Raw genomic sequence first — 17,985 nt, forward strand, 5'->3', positions numbered from 1 at the left:
GTGTAGTAGTAACGCGACAAGATTTACAGTAAGCTTTACAACAGATACATAGGTCATAATAGTATCATATCACACGAACCCGAAGTGTTTGAAAAAGTGCCGCAATTCTCTTTGAAAAACGAGGTTAAAGTCTCCAATGTATTCTATAACAGCTGTCCTACCCTGCAAGGATGATTGACGAGTTCGCGGCAGAAGTACGCAAAAACTCAGTACCTAATCCAATGAGCGCTTTATTTAAAAATTAACATATTCCCTCTCCACCACTGATTCAGAGTAACAACTATTTTAAGACCTCAGAAGCACATTTCTCGGTAATAGTTGACCTAAATAAAAAAGCTACTTTGAAACATCGTCCATCACACTTTAAGAGAAGTGACGCGATGAGTCTGGACCCCAGTGTACCTATATCATTTTTTATCTAACGATAAATAGCCCATAACATTAAAAAGTTTCCAACATAAATATTTGTGAATGGATTCATTAGTTTAGTCGTTTCTAGAGTTTAGATAACACAACTTTTAACTGCCCGTGCAATAAGACTGACGGCCAGGCGTCGCGTCGGCTCAGTATTGATAGCATGGTATTCTAAAACAATCAACAGATCTCGATTGAATTTGAACGCTACTGTGACGACTTAAAACAGCTTTTAATTTTTTCCGTAAAGTACCTTAATAGTGTATAAATAAATATAATTTAATAATAAATATATATCTACTAACGATCACGCCACGTTAATTGGTCCCGTGCTAAGTTCGTAAAGATCTTGTGTTACAGGTACCAGATAACTTAAATAAATATAAGATTTTTATTATACACATACATATATATAATATACATCCATAACCCTGGAAAAGACATTTTATATTTATCATACAAATATCTTCTCTTGGCGGGATTCGAACCCGCGACCTCCTTGTGTAGTGACCATGTCACTTACCACTACACCAGACGGCCGTCTAAATGCGCAAAAACAAAACGGTTCTAGCATATCCTTTACTATTTATTAGTCTTGATGATATTTTATATTGGTATGTTGTACGAGCTTTTCCTAAATTTTACTCTAAAAATACATGTAGAAACGGAGACAGATATGGAGCATGGTTGAGTGAGAGAGATAGGAGATGTCGTGTTAGGAAGTAAGAAAGACGGCGAATGAATGCGGAATTGACTGGTGGTAGGACCTCTTGTGAGTCCGCACGCCTATTTCTGCCGTGAAACAGGAATTAGTTTCGGTTTGAAGGGTGGGGTAGCCGTTGTAACTATACTAAGATCTTAGAACTTATATCACAAGGTGGGTGGCGGCATTTACGTTTTAGCGGTAGGCAGCGGCTTGGCTCTGTTCCTGGCATTGCTGAAGTACATGGGCGACGGTAACCACTTACCATCAGGTGGACCATATGCTCGTCTGCCTACAAAGGCAATAAAAAATGCATAAAAAAATGTGGGTGGCGCATTTACGTTGTAGATGTCTATGAGCTCCAGTAACCACTTAACACCAGCTGGGCTGTGAGCTCGTCCACACATCTCAGCAATAAAAAAAATTAAAAATATCTTAAGCGGGAGGAAGGTAGTTGCCGGATGCGAAGACAGGCAGACGCAGTGTAACTCTGAAGACGTAAGACGTATAAATTTTAGTTACATTGATTAGGACGAAATAAAAAATCAAGTTTATGTGAAGTAATCAATTGTTTCACTAGCCCACCCTGAATAGAAAACCTCACATACCTACATGAAAAATCTACATCGAATGAAAGAATCTCAAAACGTTTAAATCGAAAATTTTCAATTTATTTTTCAATCAAATCCGTCTGCGATCATCTGCATAAAAATTTACGCGAATTCAATTCGAATATTTATTTTTCGGCCTAGTAGATGTTTTTGTGGCTGACCAAATTGTTTAAGCTGAGAATAACGGAGCGGAATGCATATAAGCATTCGATCCAGAATAAATAGGGCTGTGTTTTTTTATTACTTGTGTTATTTAATGCCGTAAATTTTCAAACTGTCTCAAGTTCCCTTAATACGGTTACCAGGTTCTATGGACAGCTTCGTTCCATTCAACACGGTCCCGTCTTCGTAAAAGATCGCCCATATCCCAAGAAGTTGGAGCGGTCAAGCAACTAGAGTTACTAAACTTATTCCGATAACTTACTGATTTTCCGTGACCATAATTTCAATAAATAAGCAGATTGACGCTTGTTGTTGTCGAAAATCTATACTAATATTATAAAGGGGAAAGATTTGTTGGTTTGATTGTATTGAATAGGCTCCGAAACAACTGAACCGATTTGAAAAATTATTTAACTGCTTAGAAGCTACACTATTCCCGAGTGACATGGGCTAAAAAATTTTTTGAAGAAAATTAGGAATCCTTACTGAAACTCCAATAATGTAACCCAAGGTGTAAAAAATTACCTAAAATATTCTTTACATCGCGTGCCCTGCGTAAACTATTGATGATAGAGTAAAATAATGTACTACGACTTTGTAGAACACATAATTATATACAAACAGTGTCGCGAGAGCGTATGTCTAACTATTATATATTATAACCTTTGATTATTCTATTATATATTATAACCTTCGAAGATTATAACGCAATAAGCGTTCTATTATTTAAAAAAATAAAACAACGTCAAATATCGTTAAATTTTTTGTTAAAGACCCGAGCGGAGCCGGAGCGGGCCGTTAGTTATAAAATAAAAGTAAAATACTAGCCGTGGCTTTGTGGCCTGATCTTGTGTGTCCGAGAAGCTACCTTTTTTCTCCTACCTATTCGCTGCTAGCTTAAGAGAGATAATTTTGTAACACTAACCCTAGCAAGAGCAGTGCTTCGCTGAATTTACCACCGGATCGGAATCGCGACCCATTGAGAAGATCCGGCGACCCACTGAGAAAATCAGTGGGCTGTGTCTATGGGTTAGTTCGCTTGTCGAGCTCTTCGTCGTAATCGAAGAATTTCGACGAGGACAACAGGTACCACTATCCCGCCTATATCTGCCGCAAAACAGTAACGCGTTCCGGTTTAAAGGTGGTGAAGCTATTGTCAGGGGATTTGGGAAGTTGCTGCGACCCGCGAAAGACAAAGGTAATGCGTATGAGACAAGTTTTTTTCTGAAATCTTCATATAATTAAAAGTCCAAATAACCACACGGACACCTCTTCAGCAGCTCCTGACACTAATACAAGGAATCACGAATATTATATAATAGATATAATTTTTTTTATTTTTTTTTATTGATATTTTACTGGTGGCCCGAAGGCCTTTCCAGTTTCACCAGGACAGGTGGGCGAGCAAAGGCTCAGCCAAGAGGGGCGGGATTAGCTAACAACTGCCCGAACGCCTCCGAAGGAGACCTAACAACTCAAGAGCAATTGCTTCGCGAATGAATCTACTACCGGATCGGAATCGCGACCCGCTGAGAAGATCCGGCGAGAAACTCAGCGAGCTGATTCATGGGTTAGGTTGCACGGCGAACTCTTTGTCGAGTTCGACGAGTACGGTTACCGAGGTCCCTAAGCCTGCTCCTAGTGTTAGAGCTGAAGGCGTCTAATGCAAAGGTTATTGGATCTGATGGATCCGTAAGAACGTGTCTAGGGCGTCGACGGTGACTATATTATGTAACGAAATAGCTCTCAAAATTAGCGGGCTCAAGTGGCAATGGGCCGGTCACATCTGTTGAGCCAGCGACTCCAAGTGAGGGAGGAAAGTCCTCGAATGGAGGCCACGGATGGGTACCAGGAGCGCGGGGCGTCCTCCAACCAGGTGGACCGACGACTTAGAGCGCACAGCGGGAAGTCGTTGGATGCGGAAGGCGGAGAACCATATTATGCGGAGGGCATTGGGGAAGGCCTATGTTCAACAGTGGGCAGATAAAGGCTGATAATGATGATGATGATGATATAATAGATAAATTATTTTGGTTCAATTGTCATTGTCAACCCTAACTATTATTGTTTAATTATTTAATCGTGTTCACCAGAGAAAATGGTTGATAAATAAATGCATTGAATTGTCGACGTGACCTATATTTGAATAATGTATTTTATATTATTGAGTAATTTAATTCATTGCGGGGATCTCACAGTCCGCCAATTATCGTGAAGTTATTAAGAGAGGACTCAATGAAAATGCCACGCACATTAAATCTTGTCCACTGGGAGGTAGCATAATTGGATTCGTAGTTAAAATGCACAAGACAAGAGACACATTGCCCCTGCTTATAACATCTTACTATATAATAACATAATGCGTCGACTACAGAGGAGTACCAGTGATATACCAAACACATAAGAGTCTACATATCTTCACGAGTTTGATTTTGACTAATTTTTTTTAATTGCATGGATGGGTGGACGATCTCACAGCCCACCTAGTGTTAAGTGGTTACCGGAGCCCATACATTAAATCCACAACGTCAATGCCGCCACACACCTTGAGATAGTTCTAAAGTCTCAGTATAGTTACAACGGCTACCCCACCCTTCAAACTGAAACGCATTACTGATTCACGGCAGACAGGCGGAGTGGTGGTACCTACCCGTTCGAACTCACAAGAGGTCCTACCATCAGTAAAACCACCAGAATCTCGCTTACGGCATTTTCAAGATAAGCTTTTATATATACAAGTTCCGAACAAAAACATTCGAACCGTCAGTCTACCGAGCAATATCACCCGCTCGGTGGAAGATTTTACCTTTGTCGTATATGTCTAAATCTATAATACAAAGACATTATTTCTATGATATAAGTAGTCATTTCTTTAATTGACATTTTGACCGTAAAGAACCATCAAGCCATACAACTTGGATGAAGTCAATTGGAAAAAAAGAACAAGTCACTTACTCACACTCACAATGAAACAGTCGATCGTAAATGTTGCCCTCATTAGGTGACTTCTGGGAAAGATCCGTATTATCCAGAACCTCTGTCATTGTTAAACTTCCAAAGAACCAAGTATCGCTCGTACATTTCTTTCTTTGAAATCGCGAGAATTCCAAGCTACTTTTCTCAGATAGAAATACAATTTTATCGTTTTTTTATATTAATTGACTATTTTTACATGTTCTAAAAATCTAAATAACTTTTTAGTGAAATAAATATTGGAAAAAGCTACCCAGATTATAAAAAAAATGTTAAAAAATTCACAAAGAACAATAATTAAATTTGGACGGGGCGATGGCTGTCCGGGCAGCTAATAATACACGTCTAAAACCAATCAAAGCACTTTAGTGTTAACAATTATTCCTTCTGCAGCGTTAAAATCATTTTTCCACTTCTTATCAACCACATGATCCTAAAACCGAAACCAATTCTTCATCACGCAACCACGTATTTGAACCGTGACGGAATAACATAAATGAAAAAGAATATTATTCAAACGTTTTGATATATATTAAGGTATATTTCACGTGAGCTCCAATATATTTTTAGCAAAAACTATTATAACAAGAATTTTCGGAGCAGCTTCATTCATTACTTTGCGGTATCTGTTGGCCCTTATTGATCCTTGAGCTAATTTGCTCGCCTGCGTCTAAAAATTCTCGACTACTGAATATCAAAATTTTTTACCGAAAACCTTAAATTTAACTAAGGCCCTTTCATCTCTACGCTGTTAATCCAATGAACTAAAATGAGAGCCCCAGGGGAGTAGGTACCCGAAACTTCGTAAGCAGTTTCATCACGAAAGCGTTCTTGAAATTTAAATTGTCAGACGAGAAAGTACTCGACACCGGATTTTTTTGTTCAATTTACATAATATACAGTAGTTTTCAAAGGATAACAATGGATCGTTACTTATAGTATGAGAATATAGAACAAAGAATTTGAAGTCGTCGTGGCCTAAAGGATAAGACGTCCGTTGCATTCGTATCGAGCGATGCAACGGTATTCGAATCCCACAAGCGGGTACCAATTTTTCTAATGAAATACGTATTTAACAAATGTTCACGATTGACTTCCACGGTGAAGGAATAACATCGTGTAATAAATAATCAAACCCGCAAAAATTATAATTTGCGTAATTACTGGTGGTAGAACCTTTTTTCAGTCCGCACGGGTAGGTACCACCACCCCGCCTATTTCTGCCGTGAAGCTGTAATGCGTTTCGATTTGAGAGGTGGAGGCAGCCATTGTAACTATACTGAGACCTTAGAACTTATATCTCAAGGTGGGTGGCGCATTTACGCTGTAGATATCTATGGGCTCCAGTAAACACTTGACACCAGGTTGGCTGTGAGCTCGTCCACCCGTCTAAGCAATAGAAAAAAAATATATAGAACAAACTAGGCAAAAATTAAATGCTTTTAAAATTTACTACAATATATCTTACATAAGCAACAGCTCTAAATAATAGCTTTCGCACAGTTGTTATTTCGATCGACCGACGGCACCTTTGGAGGATGAAGTACTTTTCTTTAGATTTAAAGATACTAAAAATAATTATCTAAGTCTGTAAAACATTGTCTTGCAGACTTTGGCTTCGAACTGCGTATGAGCTACCTATGGCCGCTGTAAAAAGTATCATTTAATGTAGACTCGACACAAAATTGAGGGTAATTTTGAATTAAATCTTTACATAAGCATCCCTGAAGTCGTATAACATGGAAACTATGAAATTGATCACAAATCTCAGAGACGGACAGCAATTTTTCGTAACAAACATGTTAAAATATACATTTCGGTAGGCAGCGGCTTGACTCTGCCCCTGGCATTGCTGAAGTCCATGGGCGACGGTAACCACTCACCATCAGGTGGGCCGTATGCTCGTCTGCCTACAAGGGCAATAAAAAAAATCAAATAAGTTAAATTTGATAACCATAAGAAACCATAAGAAAACCCTAAACATAGTAATATTTCGCGATCTCTGTCATTTCAGTCTCTTCAGACTGCCTGCCTCTGAGCTATCTATCATCAAATAGTTCACATTTCACACAACGTTCAATAACAAATAAACTCTTGACATTCTGTTTTTCATATTTGAGTTACTTCGAAAATACAATTGAATTCTTTAAATTCAATTCATTATGACCCGTTTAATGTGACAATCAAATTTGCTGACAAAATCTATTAACATGATTTCATTTTTCGTATATAAAAACAACTAAACTTAGACCAAACAACCTGTCGCTTGTAATTGTAAGACGAAACACAATAATCCGCAGAGGCCTAACCGACCTTCGCTGCTGGAGTCTCGAGAGGTTTTTTCAATCATGTTATTGTTTTCTGAACTGATTTCGTAAATGGGAATCTTAGTTTATTTGAAATAGTCTGCGAGAAAGAAAAACTCCGACCAAAAGATACTATAGAATGTTTCGTGGTCTACAATAGTCTGGACCATTTATTGATAGATTTTCTTTTTGTCAGCAATATTATTTCAATATTCGGAATTCAATTTGAACCGATTCTTCGATATAGTTTTGTTACGCCATATTTGTAATATTTGTAGACTAGTGATGTCGTACCACCGCTTTTGTGATTGAATAGTCTTTGGTTGATAACATTACTTATTTATTATTAAAGTTTTATACTTTAAGATCTCCTTTGAAGCAGTCAGTTATTAGGATATCTATTCCTTAACAGAGTGCTAGGTGATTATTCGCAAAGCAACTTCAAAGCAAGTTCCGTGCTCACTATTCATGAAACATTATGTTACAGCTCTTGAGAAGCAATTATAGAAGTTTTAACGTAGTTATAGTCCGGGATGCACCGGTCCAGCTTTGCACAAACTTAACATAAAATGTATTCCAGCTACGATGTTCTAGTGGAATCGTGATAACGAATATTCTGCTCTACGCGACCATAATTCTATAGGTTTGTCGGAGAAGCCACAATTATTAACACCATCGTCGGACATCGTAGAGGCGAATAGGGTGATCGAGCTAAGAGAAATATTGAGTACACTAATCACGTTTGTTGTCTTAGAACAATTTAGAAATCTTCTATTGACGTTAGCAAACGAAAACGAATGACAGTTCTTAGGACGGAGGCACCGCTCTTCAAGAAGGCTAATCGGTAAGTCTTAGTGTGACGGCGTCCACGCGCCTCCATCGGCTAAGCTCTGTCGTCGCACGAATTTAACAGAGTTCCGACGATACCGCAATCGTGCTGCCATCTCTCGGGAATCGTGCTGCGTTTCGTTTAGCTGCGAAACTAATGACCGTCTCCGACAGGTTAATATTTTCTTCAATTTTTGCTAATAGATGACGTTAATTAAATTATTTAATTTAAACTTAATTAAAACTATTTCATTCCCAATCCTGCGGACAGAACGGAAAGCACTCGACGTTGCCCAAAACACGTCATTTCGGATCCTCCCGATCCATTAACGGTGCTTTTAGATATCTCAAGCATCGGTCATCATTCTTGTCGAACCCGTCGCTTGCGGCGAAGGGCTCGACGAGTAAATTAAGCCTCAGACACAGCCCACTGAGTTTCTCGCCGGATATTCTCAGTGGGTCGCGTTTCCGATCCGGTGGTAGATTCTGTGAAGAATCGTGTTAGCAACGTCGTCAGGTTCGAGCCGCGTGAGATCACTTACTAGTTAAGGTTACACGGTTAGTCTTGAGAGGCTATTTAGCCTCTAAAGACTATCAGCTTAGAAAGGAAAAAAAAATTATTTTTTTTCCTTTACGTTAGGATCTTGTAGGAGTTTCAGCCGCAGAAAAAAAATCTCCAAACGATTTATTGTGTACACTATTTATCGCCTCGTCAAACTAACTACTAAGACTTCTTTATCAGCCCTCTCTTACCATAGACGGGTAACACAAAACTAGATTCGAACGATAGAAATAAAAGTAGAGATATAAAAATATTGTATACTTAGGCTGACAAGGACGTGCTATATTTTTCAAAGCAGTCAGTCAGTCAGTCAGTCAGTCAGTCAGTCAAAGCAGTCTCGCAAGCTGTCAGCGTGAACTAACAAGAAACCAGTAAAATATAATAAGAAAATAAGCTTTCATTTTTCGGTACAAAAAAATACTTCAATCTTAGACCGAATTTATTATTTATCTAGGCATTATTCTCTCGAATCCTAAATTAGAACAAGACTTTTTTCCAAAAAAAATCTCTTGAATTTTTGTTACTTGATTGAAAATGTTAATGTTACGTAATCGTCGTAGGTGGTGTGTAGAGCGTGGACTGTATTTTGTGCTGGTCGCTTCAATAATTCGATATATTCAGAGAGAAGATTATTTTTATTTTATTTCGATTAGTTACAACACGTGCACGTACGACCTGAATTGTTGATTGATTTACAATGACTGTGTTGTCAAAATTATTATTCTATTTCAAAATTCAAAAAATAGCTATACAAACTTCATGTTTAGAATTGCTCTAAACAGGTGGAGCTTGATTATACTAGATTGTTTGCTTTTTTTGACTAGTGTTATTCTAATTTGAAACTTTAAAATTATTATCTAAGTACCTGGTTGCTTTGAACTTGAAACTGTGTGGTTGAAAGGCTATTTGGCTTCAGCGACATTTCATTTAATACGCCACATTTATCTTTGTAATTCATCGTGTGTTTTATTTTGTATTTGCATGAATGTTTTTTAATTGAACTTCAATCGATTTTAGTCTATTGAAATAGCTGAAGAAGTTTTTTAATACGCGTTTATTAGCTTCAGACGTATGTATGTTGTTATGAACATGATTTTGACCCCCTTCAAAACGTCGGATTAACTCGAAATTTGATATACTTATTAAGGACCGATGACAATCCAAAAATAAAAAAAAAATGAAAAAAATATTTAAAAAATTGCATAGTATCAGTAGTTATAAATATTTTATTAACAGATATGAGTAGAGGGGTTATTTTGATAATATCCTGAAAAGCACCACATGCTTTTTTACAATAAAATCATTTTTTTCTTACACTGTTTTCAATTCAAATTTACTAAAATTTATTTTCTATTTTTAGTTGGATTTTCTATCAAAGCGTATTTTGTAAGTTTTTTCAAACAATTTTTTTTTTAATATAATTTTTTTTCCCAACCAATTTTTTTTCCCCAACAGAGCCATTTAAAGTTTAAAACTTTAAATGGCTCTGTTATAAAGTAGCAACAATGTTGCTTAAGCCAAATGGCCTTTCACCCGTCGATATTACTTCTCATTTATTTCAATTTTATTTGTAGACAAAATACAACAATCACGAAATGACTCTGTTGCAATAGTGCATTTTGCTTGCAATACACATACATAATTGCTCAGATAAGTACAATATTTAAGTGGAAGTTTGTTTTAAAGAACCCACTGCGTTCGTTCCTTGGCGATTGTGAGCCAAACCCCCTCCCAGTGTAGCTGCAATAGCCCCCTAGGATGATTAGAACTAGCGATTAGGTAGGTGGGAAAAAAGGAAGCTAAACAAATACGTACTACTAACTTGGTTATCTCTGACGCGAAGAAGTCCATTCCCGTTTAAATTGTTTTATAGCCGTCATCCAATACACTCAAAAATTCGACCTCATGCCTCAAAGGGAGGGGCGTTAACGTTTTGGTGTCTATAGACTCCGGTAACTGGGTAAGAGACAAATATAATATTCATTTTACATTGTATGTGTTACAATTGTTATCGCTCTAAGCAATAAGGCTGCCTATTGTTACCAGACGTAAATACTTTTTGTAAAAACCTTTATTGTTGCTCGTTTATTTGTTATGTTTCAATACGGGGCTGTTCTAAAAATCGCGATTCAGAACTTTTTCTATACATTTGTGAGTTAAGCCGGGAAGCTTTTATATCCCGTTCCGTACAAAAGTTTTCCAATATTGTTTCCTTCGTTTGAGGATCTTTTAGAGGGATTTTGTTTTGTACGAGCCGACGGAAGTAGCAGAACCGTAAAGCTTTGCTCGTATTTTATTAGTTTTGTAGTTAAACATCAGTTTAACTGAATGTGAAAATATTTTACAAACACACACACACACACACACACACACACACACACACACACACAGATACGCACGCATGTTTAAACAAATAGCGTTTTTTGAGTTTCTCGTTATTGAAGTGAAACTTCTTTAGGCGCGTTGTGAATAAAATTTTAATCGCGACAGATTCGTTACGGCTAGAGAAAAAAGATACGATTTAGGACGAGCGAGAGTGAGAAAATGAACAGAGCGTCTTGCAAACCACTCGACCTTAGAGAGAGAGAGAGAGAGAGAGAGAGAGAGAGAGCGAGCTAGGTCGTTTCTCTTGTACACATTCTGTTTACGGGCGTCGGCCACTAGATGACTTGTTATTAGTTTTTCATTGGTCCTGTACATGGCAGTAACATATTAACTATCTTATATTTTATTAGCCTAAGTTACTCCTTATATCATCAGCTACCCATCAGTGAAAGTCTCGTCAAAATCTGTCCTGCCGTTCCAGAGATTAGCCGGAACAAATAGACCGACAGACAGAGACAAAAATTGTAAAAAATGTAACTTTGGTGTATGTACCGTATATATATATTCATAAGCATGTATTAAAAAGTGGTCATTTCATTATTACAAACAGATACTCCAATTTTATTTATATGTATAGATGAAGGATTTAAATGAATTTATTTTCCTATAATGAAATATAATTCAAAAATATATAATATAAATGGTGAAGAGGTCGTTTCTCTTATACACAGCATTCCCTTTTACAAGGGAAATTTGATTTAAGGATAATAAATAAGGAAAACCGCAATACTACACACCCCAAAAGTAGTTTCACTTCTTTCCCGTGCACCAAGTTGTACGCGCACCACTTTTTTTTATGTACATTTTATAAAAAGAAATAAAAGTCAAACTGAGTATTTGTATGACTTAGACAAGCTGACGTCCCACTTTGTATTGAGTGGTTACTCGAACCTTCAGAACGTGAATGCCTCTATCAACCTTGATCATCAAGTTTGAAGTGGCCGTGCCATAAATAATAAGAACTCCTTAATGAAACATTCAAAACATTTATTCCCACTCCGCCTGTCTTTCAATGTTGAACGTTTTGTAATTTGTAAACAGATTTCGTTTTTATTACCGTCGAAGGCACATCTCCGAATGACGTCATCACGTCTTGATACAGATTAAAAACATGAAATTAAATTTTTCATGTTATCTTAAGTTAAGCAAAAAAAAGTTATTTTTTTTTGTGATTACTTTCCTGGTGCACTTTTCTCGTCGCTAGATTATAAGTAGTGTAGGGATAGTAGTAATAGTTATAATAGATAGTGTAGTCAGCGGCGGTAACGATAAGGCGATTATCTATGATGTCTAATGAAATACGTACTCAACAAATGGTCCCAATTAGCTTCCACAGTGAAGAAAATAGCATCGCGTAATAAAAAAGGGTTTGAAGGGCGGGGCGGCCGTTGTACTGTAAAATTAAGACTTTAGGACTTGTGTCACAAGATGGGAAGCATTTACGTTGCTGATATCTATGGCTCCAGGACCTCATAACACTAGCTAGGCCCTGCGCATCTATCTCGCCAATAAAAATACGGATTTAAAATTCCTGAACTGTGTTAATGACATTTTCGAATTCCAAATAACAAAATACGTACCATGGGTGTGAAATAACACCACCACTGACTAGCTTTTCCTCTGAAACTAGCATCAAATTAATTACATCCCCATAATTAAATTTTAGTTTCCAACATAAAAGCTTTGTTGGTAAAATAAGCCGAAAGGACGTTTATGGCGGCTCCTATTCCTGTATACGATGACATTTAGAGGTTATTTGTCCCGTAATGAAGTCTATGAAGCGCCTGAAGCGTCGGTTAATCCAATTAGTTCATTACAAGGATGTTGGTTTTCGAAATGCCTCACGGTTCACAATGAAATTTATTTTCGGAATAACTGTGCCATTTAACGCTCTGTTTGGAGATTCACGTTTCTTGGTGTAGCTAGTTTGGGTTTCAGCATGATGGCAATGAATGCTATCCATTTGAGAGTTAAGTGTTTTCGTATTGTAATTTCAAACATGGTCTAATGTTACGCATTATTATTATCAATATTGTCGTCCATAATTATTATAAAATATTTTTTTGTGTATCTCAGGAATGTGGACAAGATAGGACTATCATAACAAATTACATTATTATTTTAGCAACGTTTCGGTCTTTTAATATTCTAATTAATACAGACTGAGATTCACAAAAAAATATCTTACGCATTATGCATTTAATTTGGGTCTATAAACTCTAGTTACCGTCTCACATCGAGTGGACGGTGAGCTGGGATTCTAATGACGGTAGTAGCATCGCAATATCAACAGGGATTTTGTTGTGTGGTGCCTACCACCACTCTGCCTATTTCGGCCGTGAATTTATTATGGATTCCAGTTTAAATGTTGCAACAGGCTTCCAACCATACAATTGACATTTCGACTTTATGCCCTTTTTTTGCTTAAATGGGTAGACGAGCTCACAGCTTCCCAGGTGTTAAGTGGTTACTGGAGCCCATATAAATCTACATTGAAATGCGCCACCCGCCTTGAGATATGAGTTCTAAAGTCTAAGTATAGTTACAACGGCTGCCCCGCCCTTCAAACCGAAACGCATCACTGCTTCACAACAGAAATGGGCAAGGTGGTGGTACCTAGCCGTGCGGACTCACAAGAGGTCCTACCTAGTCCTAGATCTTCTATCTATTTAAAGCAATAAGGGAAGGTATAAATAGAGTCAAAATCAGGGTCCAAGCTGTTAAACAATAACCGGCTCATAGATGATAGATAGATATGGAGGTCACAATTGCATTGAATGAACACATGTCAAAAATTGGCTGGACAGTGATAATAAGAAGGGCGTACTAGCCTATAATTACCATAAGTACTAAATAATAGGAGAATTAGTGCTGAATACTGTAGAACTCCGCTTCCAACAGTCAGGAAATAATATACAGATTGCAGTAGTTCACTTTACATATTTGCTCACTACTGAATAGACTGCTTTCTGTCCCGTTTTTTCAGACTACCGCCTTTTTTATTATGCTACGTCCCCGCTACTGCAATTAGTGGCGGTAGTTCTTTTGACGTTCAACAAGTATGCACTTTCATTTATGTTAAATATTTTTTTTTTTATTTTGATTTGATTTGATTACTCCCACCAACAGTGTTGCTATTTGGCAAACCGAAAATTGCCTTAACTTTGACATGTTAAATTTAATTTAATTATTTTACAACAAACCTTACAATACTAATACTACGGACGAACGGAAGCGCAATAGGATAGGCCGGATATTATATTTTCGTGAGTATTATCTACAACGATAGTGGCCGGCTTAAAAAGCACTCACGAAGCCGCCCATGATGGCAGATTTAACTAACAATAACTCGATTAACAAAATGAATTAGTAACACGGAACCCAAACTCACTGCGCATGAATTGTTGATTAAATCCGTCGGTCCGTTAATCTGGGCTACAATTAGGGCCCTAATCAACCTTCGAAAGGACCTCTCTGTAAAGGGCCAACATCGTAACAAGACCAATAGGCGTCTCGTTAAAAATAATGTGTTATGAAAGGGCCAGTCCTTTCTTTTTGTACAAGCTTATTTGCTTGTAATGCTCAGAAAAATTTGAAGGGCTTTTTCGGTAATATATTTTCTTGCCAAGAAATTTGTTGCTTTTCTTTTCTGTCTACAACAGTAATATATATTATGTCGTATATAGCACTTAATTTATACTAATATATAAATCTAAAGTGGTTTTTACGGATGTTCCGTTATAACTACTGAACCATGCATCCGATTGACTTGAAACTTGGTATCCATGTAGAAAATACATGTACTTAATGGATAGGCTAATATTTATAATAATATGAGTATTGGTATCCCTAATAATAATGACAATAAATAATAATGTTAATTTTAAATGCCCAGCGAAGCGAGCGAGTACAGCTAGTATTAAGTCCACTGAAAAAATCTTAGTAAATGACCACCATTTTACTGAGATTATATTTCATCCCACATCATCTCATCTCATTTAATTTAATTTCAACCCAGTTGACTAATGTCTCAAATTAATCATCTTTATTTCATTTCACTCCATATTATCATTTTTCATAAAAATAACAATATAAATTAAAATAAGACATGACTTAAAGGTCTTAGTTACCAGGTCATAAAATCCCTAAAAAAAAGTATCGTATGATATTTAATCGTCATCCTTTTACGAGCAAACGGTTCCGTCAATGGTATGCCAGGGGCATAACCAAACCCCAACCTATTGACAGCCCAATAAAAATAAAAATAGAATAAGACCAAGTTGAAAAAGTTTAATTTCCATTATCCTTTCTAGAATACTGCCATCCGTACGAGCCCTTCAAATGCCCAGTGGATGGAAACTGCATCTCGATTCAGTATCTCTGCGATGGAGCTCCGGATTGCATTGACGGCTACGATGAAGACTCCAAACTGTGCACGGCTGGTGAGTGATATTATCGGTCATGTTTTCTTTTATATATTTCAAACATTCATACCTGTGGGTCATAATAAAAATAAAAAGCTAGGTCATCAGAAATCAGAAAACAGTTGAAGTCGTCGTGGCCTAAAGGATAAGACGTCCAGTGCATTCGAATCTGGCGATGCACCGGTGTTCACATCCCGCAGGCGGGTACCAATTTTTCTAATGAAGTACGTATTTAACAAATGTTCACGATTGACTTCCACGGTGAAGGAATAACATCGTGTAATAAATATCAAACCCGCAAAATTATAATTTGCGTAATTACTGGTGGTAGGACCTCTTGTGCGTCCGCACGGGCAGGTACCACCAACCCGCCTATTTCTGCCGTGAAGCAGTAATGCGTTTCGGTTTGAAGGGTGGGGCAGCCGTTGTAACTATACTTGAGACCTTATATCTCAAGGTGGGTGACGCATTTACGTTGTAAATGTCTATAGGCTCCAGTAACCACTTAACACCAGGTGGGCTGTAAGCTCGTCCACCCATCTAAGCAATAAAAAAAATAAAAAAACACGCATATGGTAACACCTTTATAAAAGCATCGACCAGACTATTTTTTAGATATTAAAAATTAATCACACCATAAATCCTCCTTAGGATACAGTTTGTGAGGCTAAACGATCCAAAGCCAGACCTGGAACAGGGAATAGAACAGTAAAAACAAATTATCGTTCCAAAAAAATAGATATTTAAAACTTACTTAACAAATACGCCTACGAAATGTTCTTTACGGCCCATTCTCAGGATTTAACGCTAACAAGACCAAAATCGTGTTCTCATGAAGGTGTAAATATATGTACATTTTTACATAAAATGTCAATTTACTCAACATAACACCAGTTCACGAGCTCTTTACATAACGTTACTCGCGGGGATATTTTATTATTTCTGTGTTCTTTTTATGTTGTTTTTTGGAACGAAGTTTTGGAACGAAGTTCCTTATCGCGCGTTGTGAAAGGGGGCTAGACGGAAAAAATTCTTACGAAAAGTTGTCACGACACTTTTTAGATCCGTCATTCTGACCAATCAACGTGTAGGCGCTTATCGCGTGACATTGCTCGTATCCGATTGGTCCGCGTAATGAGTACAGTTTCTCGAGATAGCGTTTCAACAATAGTAATTTAGTTCATAGTATTGTTTTTTTCTTCTTCATAATGCCGTAATTTATTATTATAACTTAAAAAAAAATATTACAATTCCTTCACTAATTAATCGAAAGGAACTTCGTTCCATCCGGGTGTCCCTTGACACCTCTGAAGTTTTTTTTGTCTGTCTGGACTTAGAATCAAAAGAAACCAGGACTATAGATTTGTCGTCCAGGCTAATTGTTGTTTTTATTGTCTTGCTTAGATGGTTAAATGAGCTTAAGGGCCGCCTGGTTTTAAGTGTAACCATGTAAGCAACTACAATGTAATGCACTCATCTTCTTTTTTATTGCTTAGGTAGGTGGACGAGCTTACTGCCCAACTGGTGTTAAGTGGTTACCGGAGCAATCTACAACGTAAATGCCGCCACCTACCTTGAGATTTAATTTTAAGGTCTCAGTATAGTTACAACGGCTGCCCCACCCTTCAAACCGAAACGCATTACTGTTTCACGGCAGAAATAGGCAGGGTGGTGGTGCCTACCCGTGCGGACTCATAAGAGGTCCTACCACCAGTGATTACGCAAATTATAATTTGTTACCTACTTAGAGACATGATATCTAAGGCTCAATTGCCGGCTGTCTCCTTTGAAATCGGAACACGCATTTTTTATCGCAGGCATACGAACATACGGCTCGCTAAATGGTAAGTAGCCACCGTAGCTCATAGACAAGCCTCTGCCTACTGCTGATGAGTCTCCTCGAATCTCATTTATAGAAGGACATGACCGACAAGCTTCACGATTAATATAGCAAGATAGTGGTACCTACCCGTGTGGGCTTACAACACGCTCCAACACTAGTCTAATATTTGCTTGAAATATTGCAGAATTTAAGTCGGAGAACAGTGTTAGCATCACTCTGGTTTAAGCTCCATGAGCTCACCTACTAGTTAAGGTTACGTTCAAATAGCCTCTCAAGGCTATCAGATTAGGTAAGAAAAAAAATACAGAGCGTCTAAAGCGAACAGTAATAGTAAACAAAGACGAAATAAATAAAATACTTTTTTAATACTTAGTTTAAAAATCATGCTTTAATAGCTCTTATATTGTACACTATTCCCCTCTTATACATCGTATTTCTCTCTGCTAATGGTTTGCTGGAAGAAAACTCATGAATGAGTTAAGCTCGCCTTTGTACATAGTATTTAAACATTCTTTAAATCTGTTTTTACTGTATTTTTCTTTTGTGTACAATAAGTATAAATAAAATAAATAAAATCACGGATCCGCTGTAAATCTAAATCAAGTTACAAACAGTTAAAGTTTTAATTGAAACCGACGTTCTCGTAAAACCTTCCCAGCTCTCAAATAAAACAATAAATAAAACAAAAGTTTTCGAACCGAGGGTAAATTCTAGAAATTAGCGCTGGCTTCGGTTGTACACGAAGATTTATGACTTAGGCTACTAAAATTATAC

The 17,985-nt window shown here is 37.3% G+C and overlaps 1 protein-coding gene across 1 annotated transcript in view; it reads left to right on the forward strand.

Moving 5' to 3' along the window:
- The window catches only part of LOC101742922 (IDLSRF-like peptide), a 76,700-nt gene that overhangs the window by 55,581 nt on the left and 3,134 nt on the right, over positions 1-17,985 (forward strand). Inside the window, exon 3 of the mRNA XM_004923235.4 lies at positions 15,258-15,386. Coding sequence (XP_004923292.1) covers positions 15,258-15,386 — 129 coding nt within the window. The remainder of the gene's footprint in view (positions 1-15,257; positions 15,387-17,985) is intronic.

This window comes from Bombyx mori, chromosome 7 (assembly GCF_030269925.1).
Source record: "Bombyx mori chromosome 7, ASM3026992v2".
NCBI lineage: Eukaryota > Metazoa > Arthropoda > Insecta > Lepidoptera > Bombycidae > Bombyx > Bombyx mori.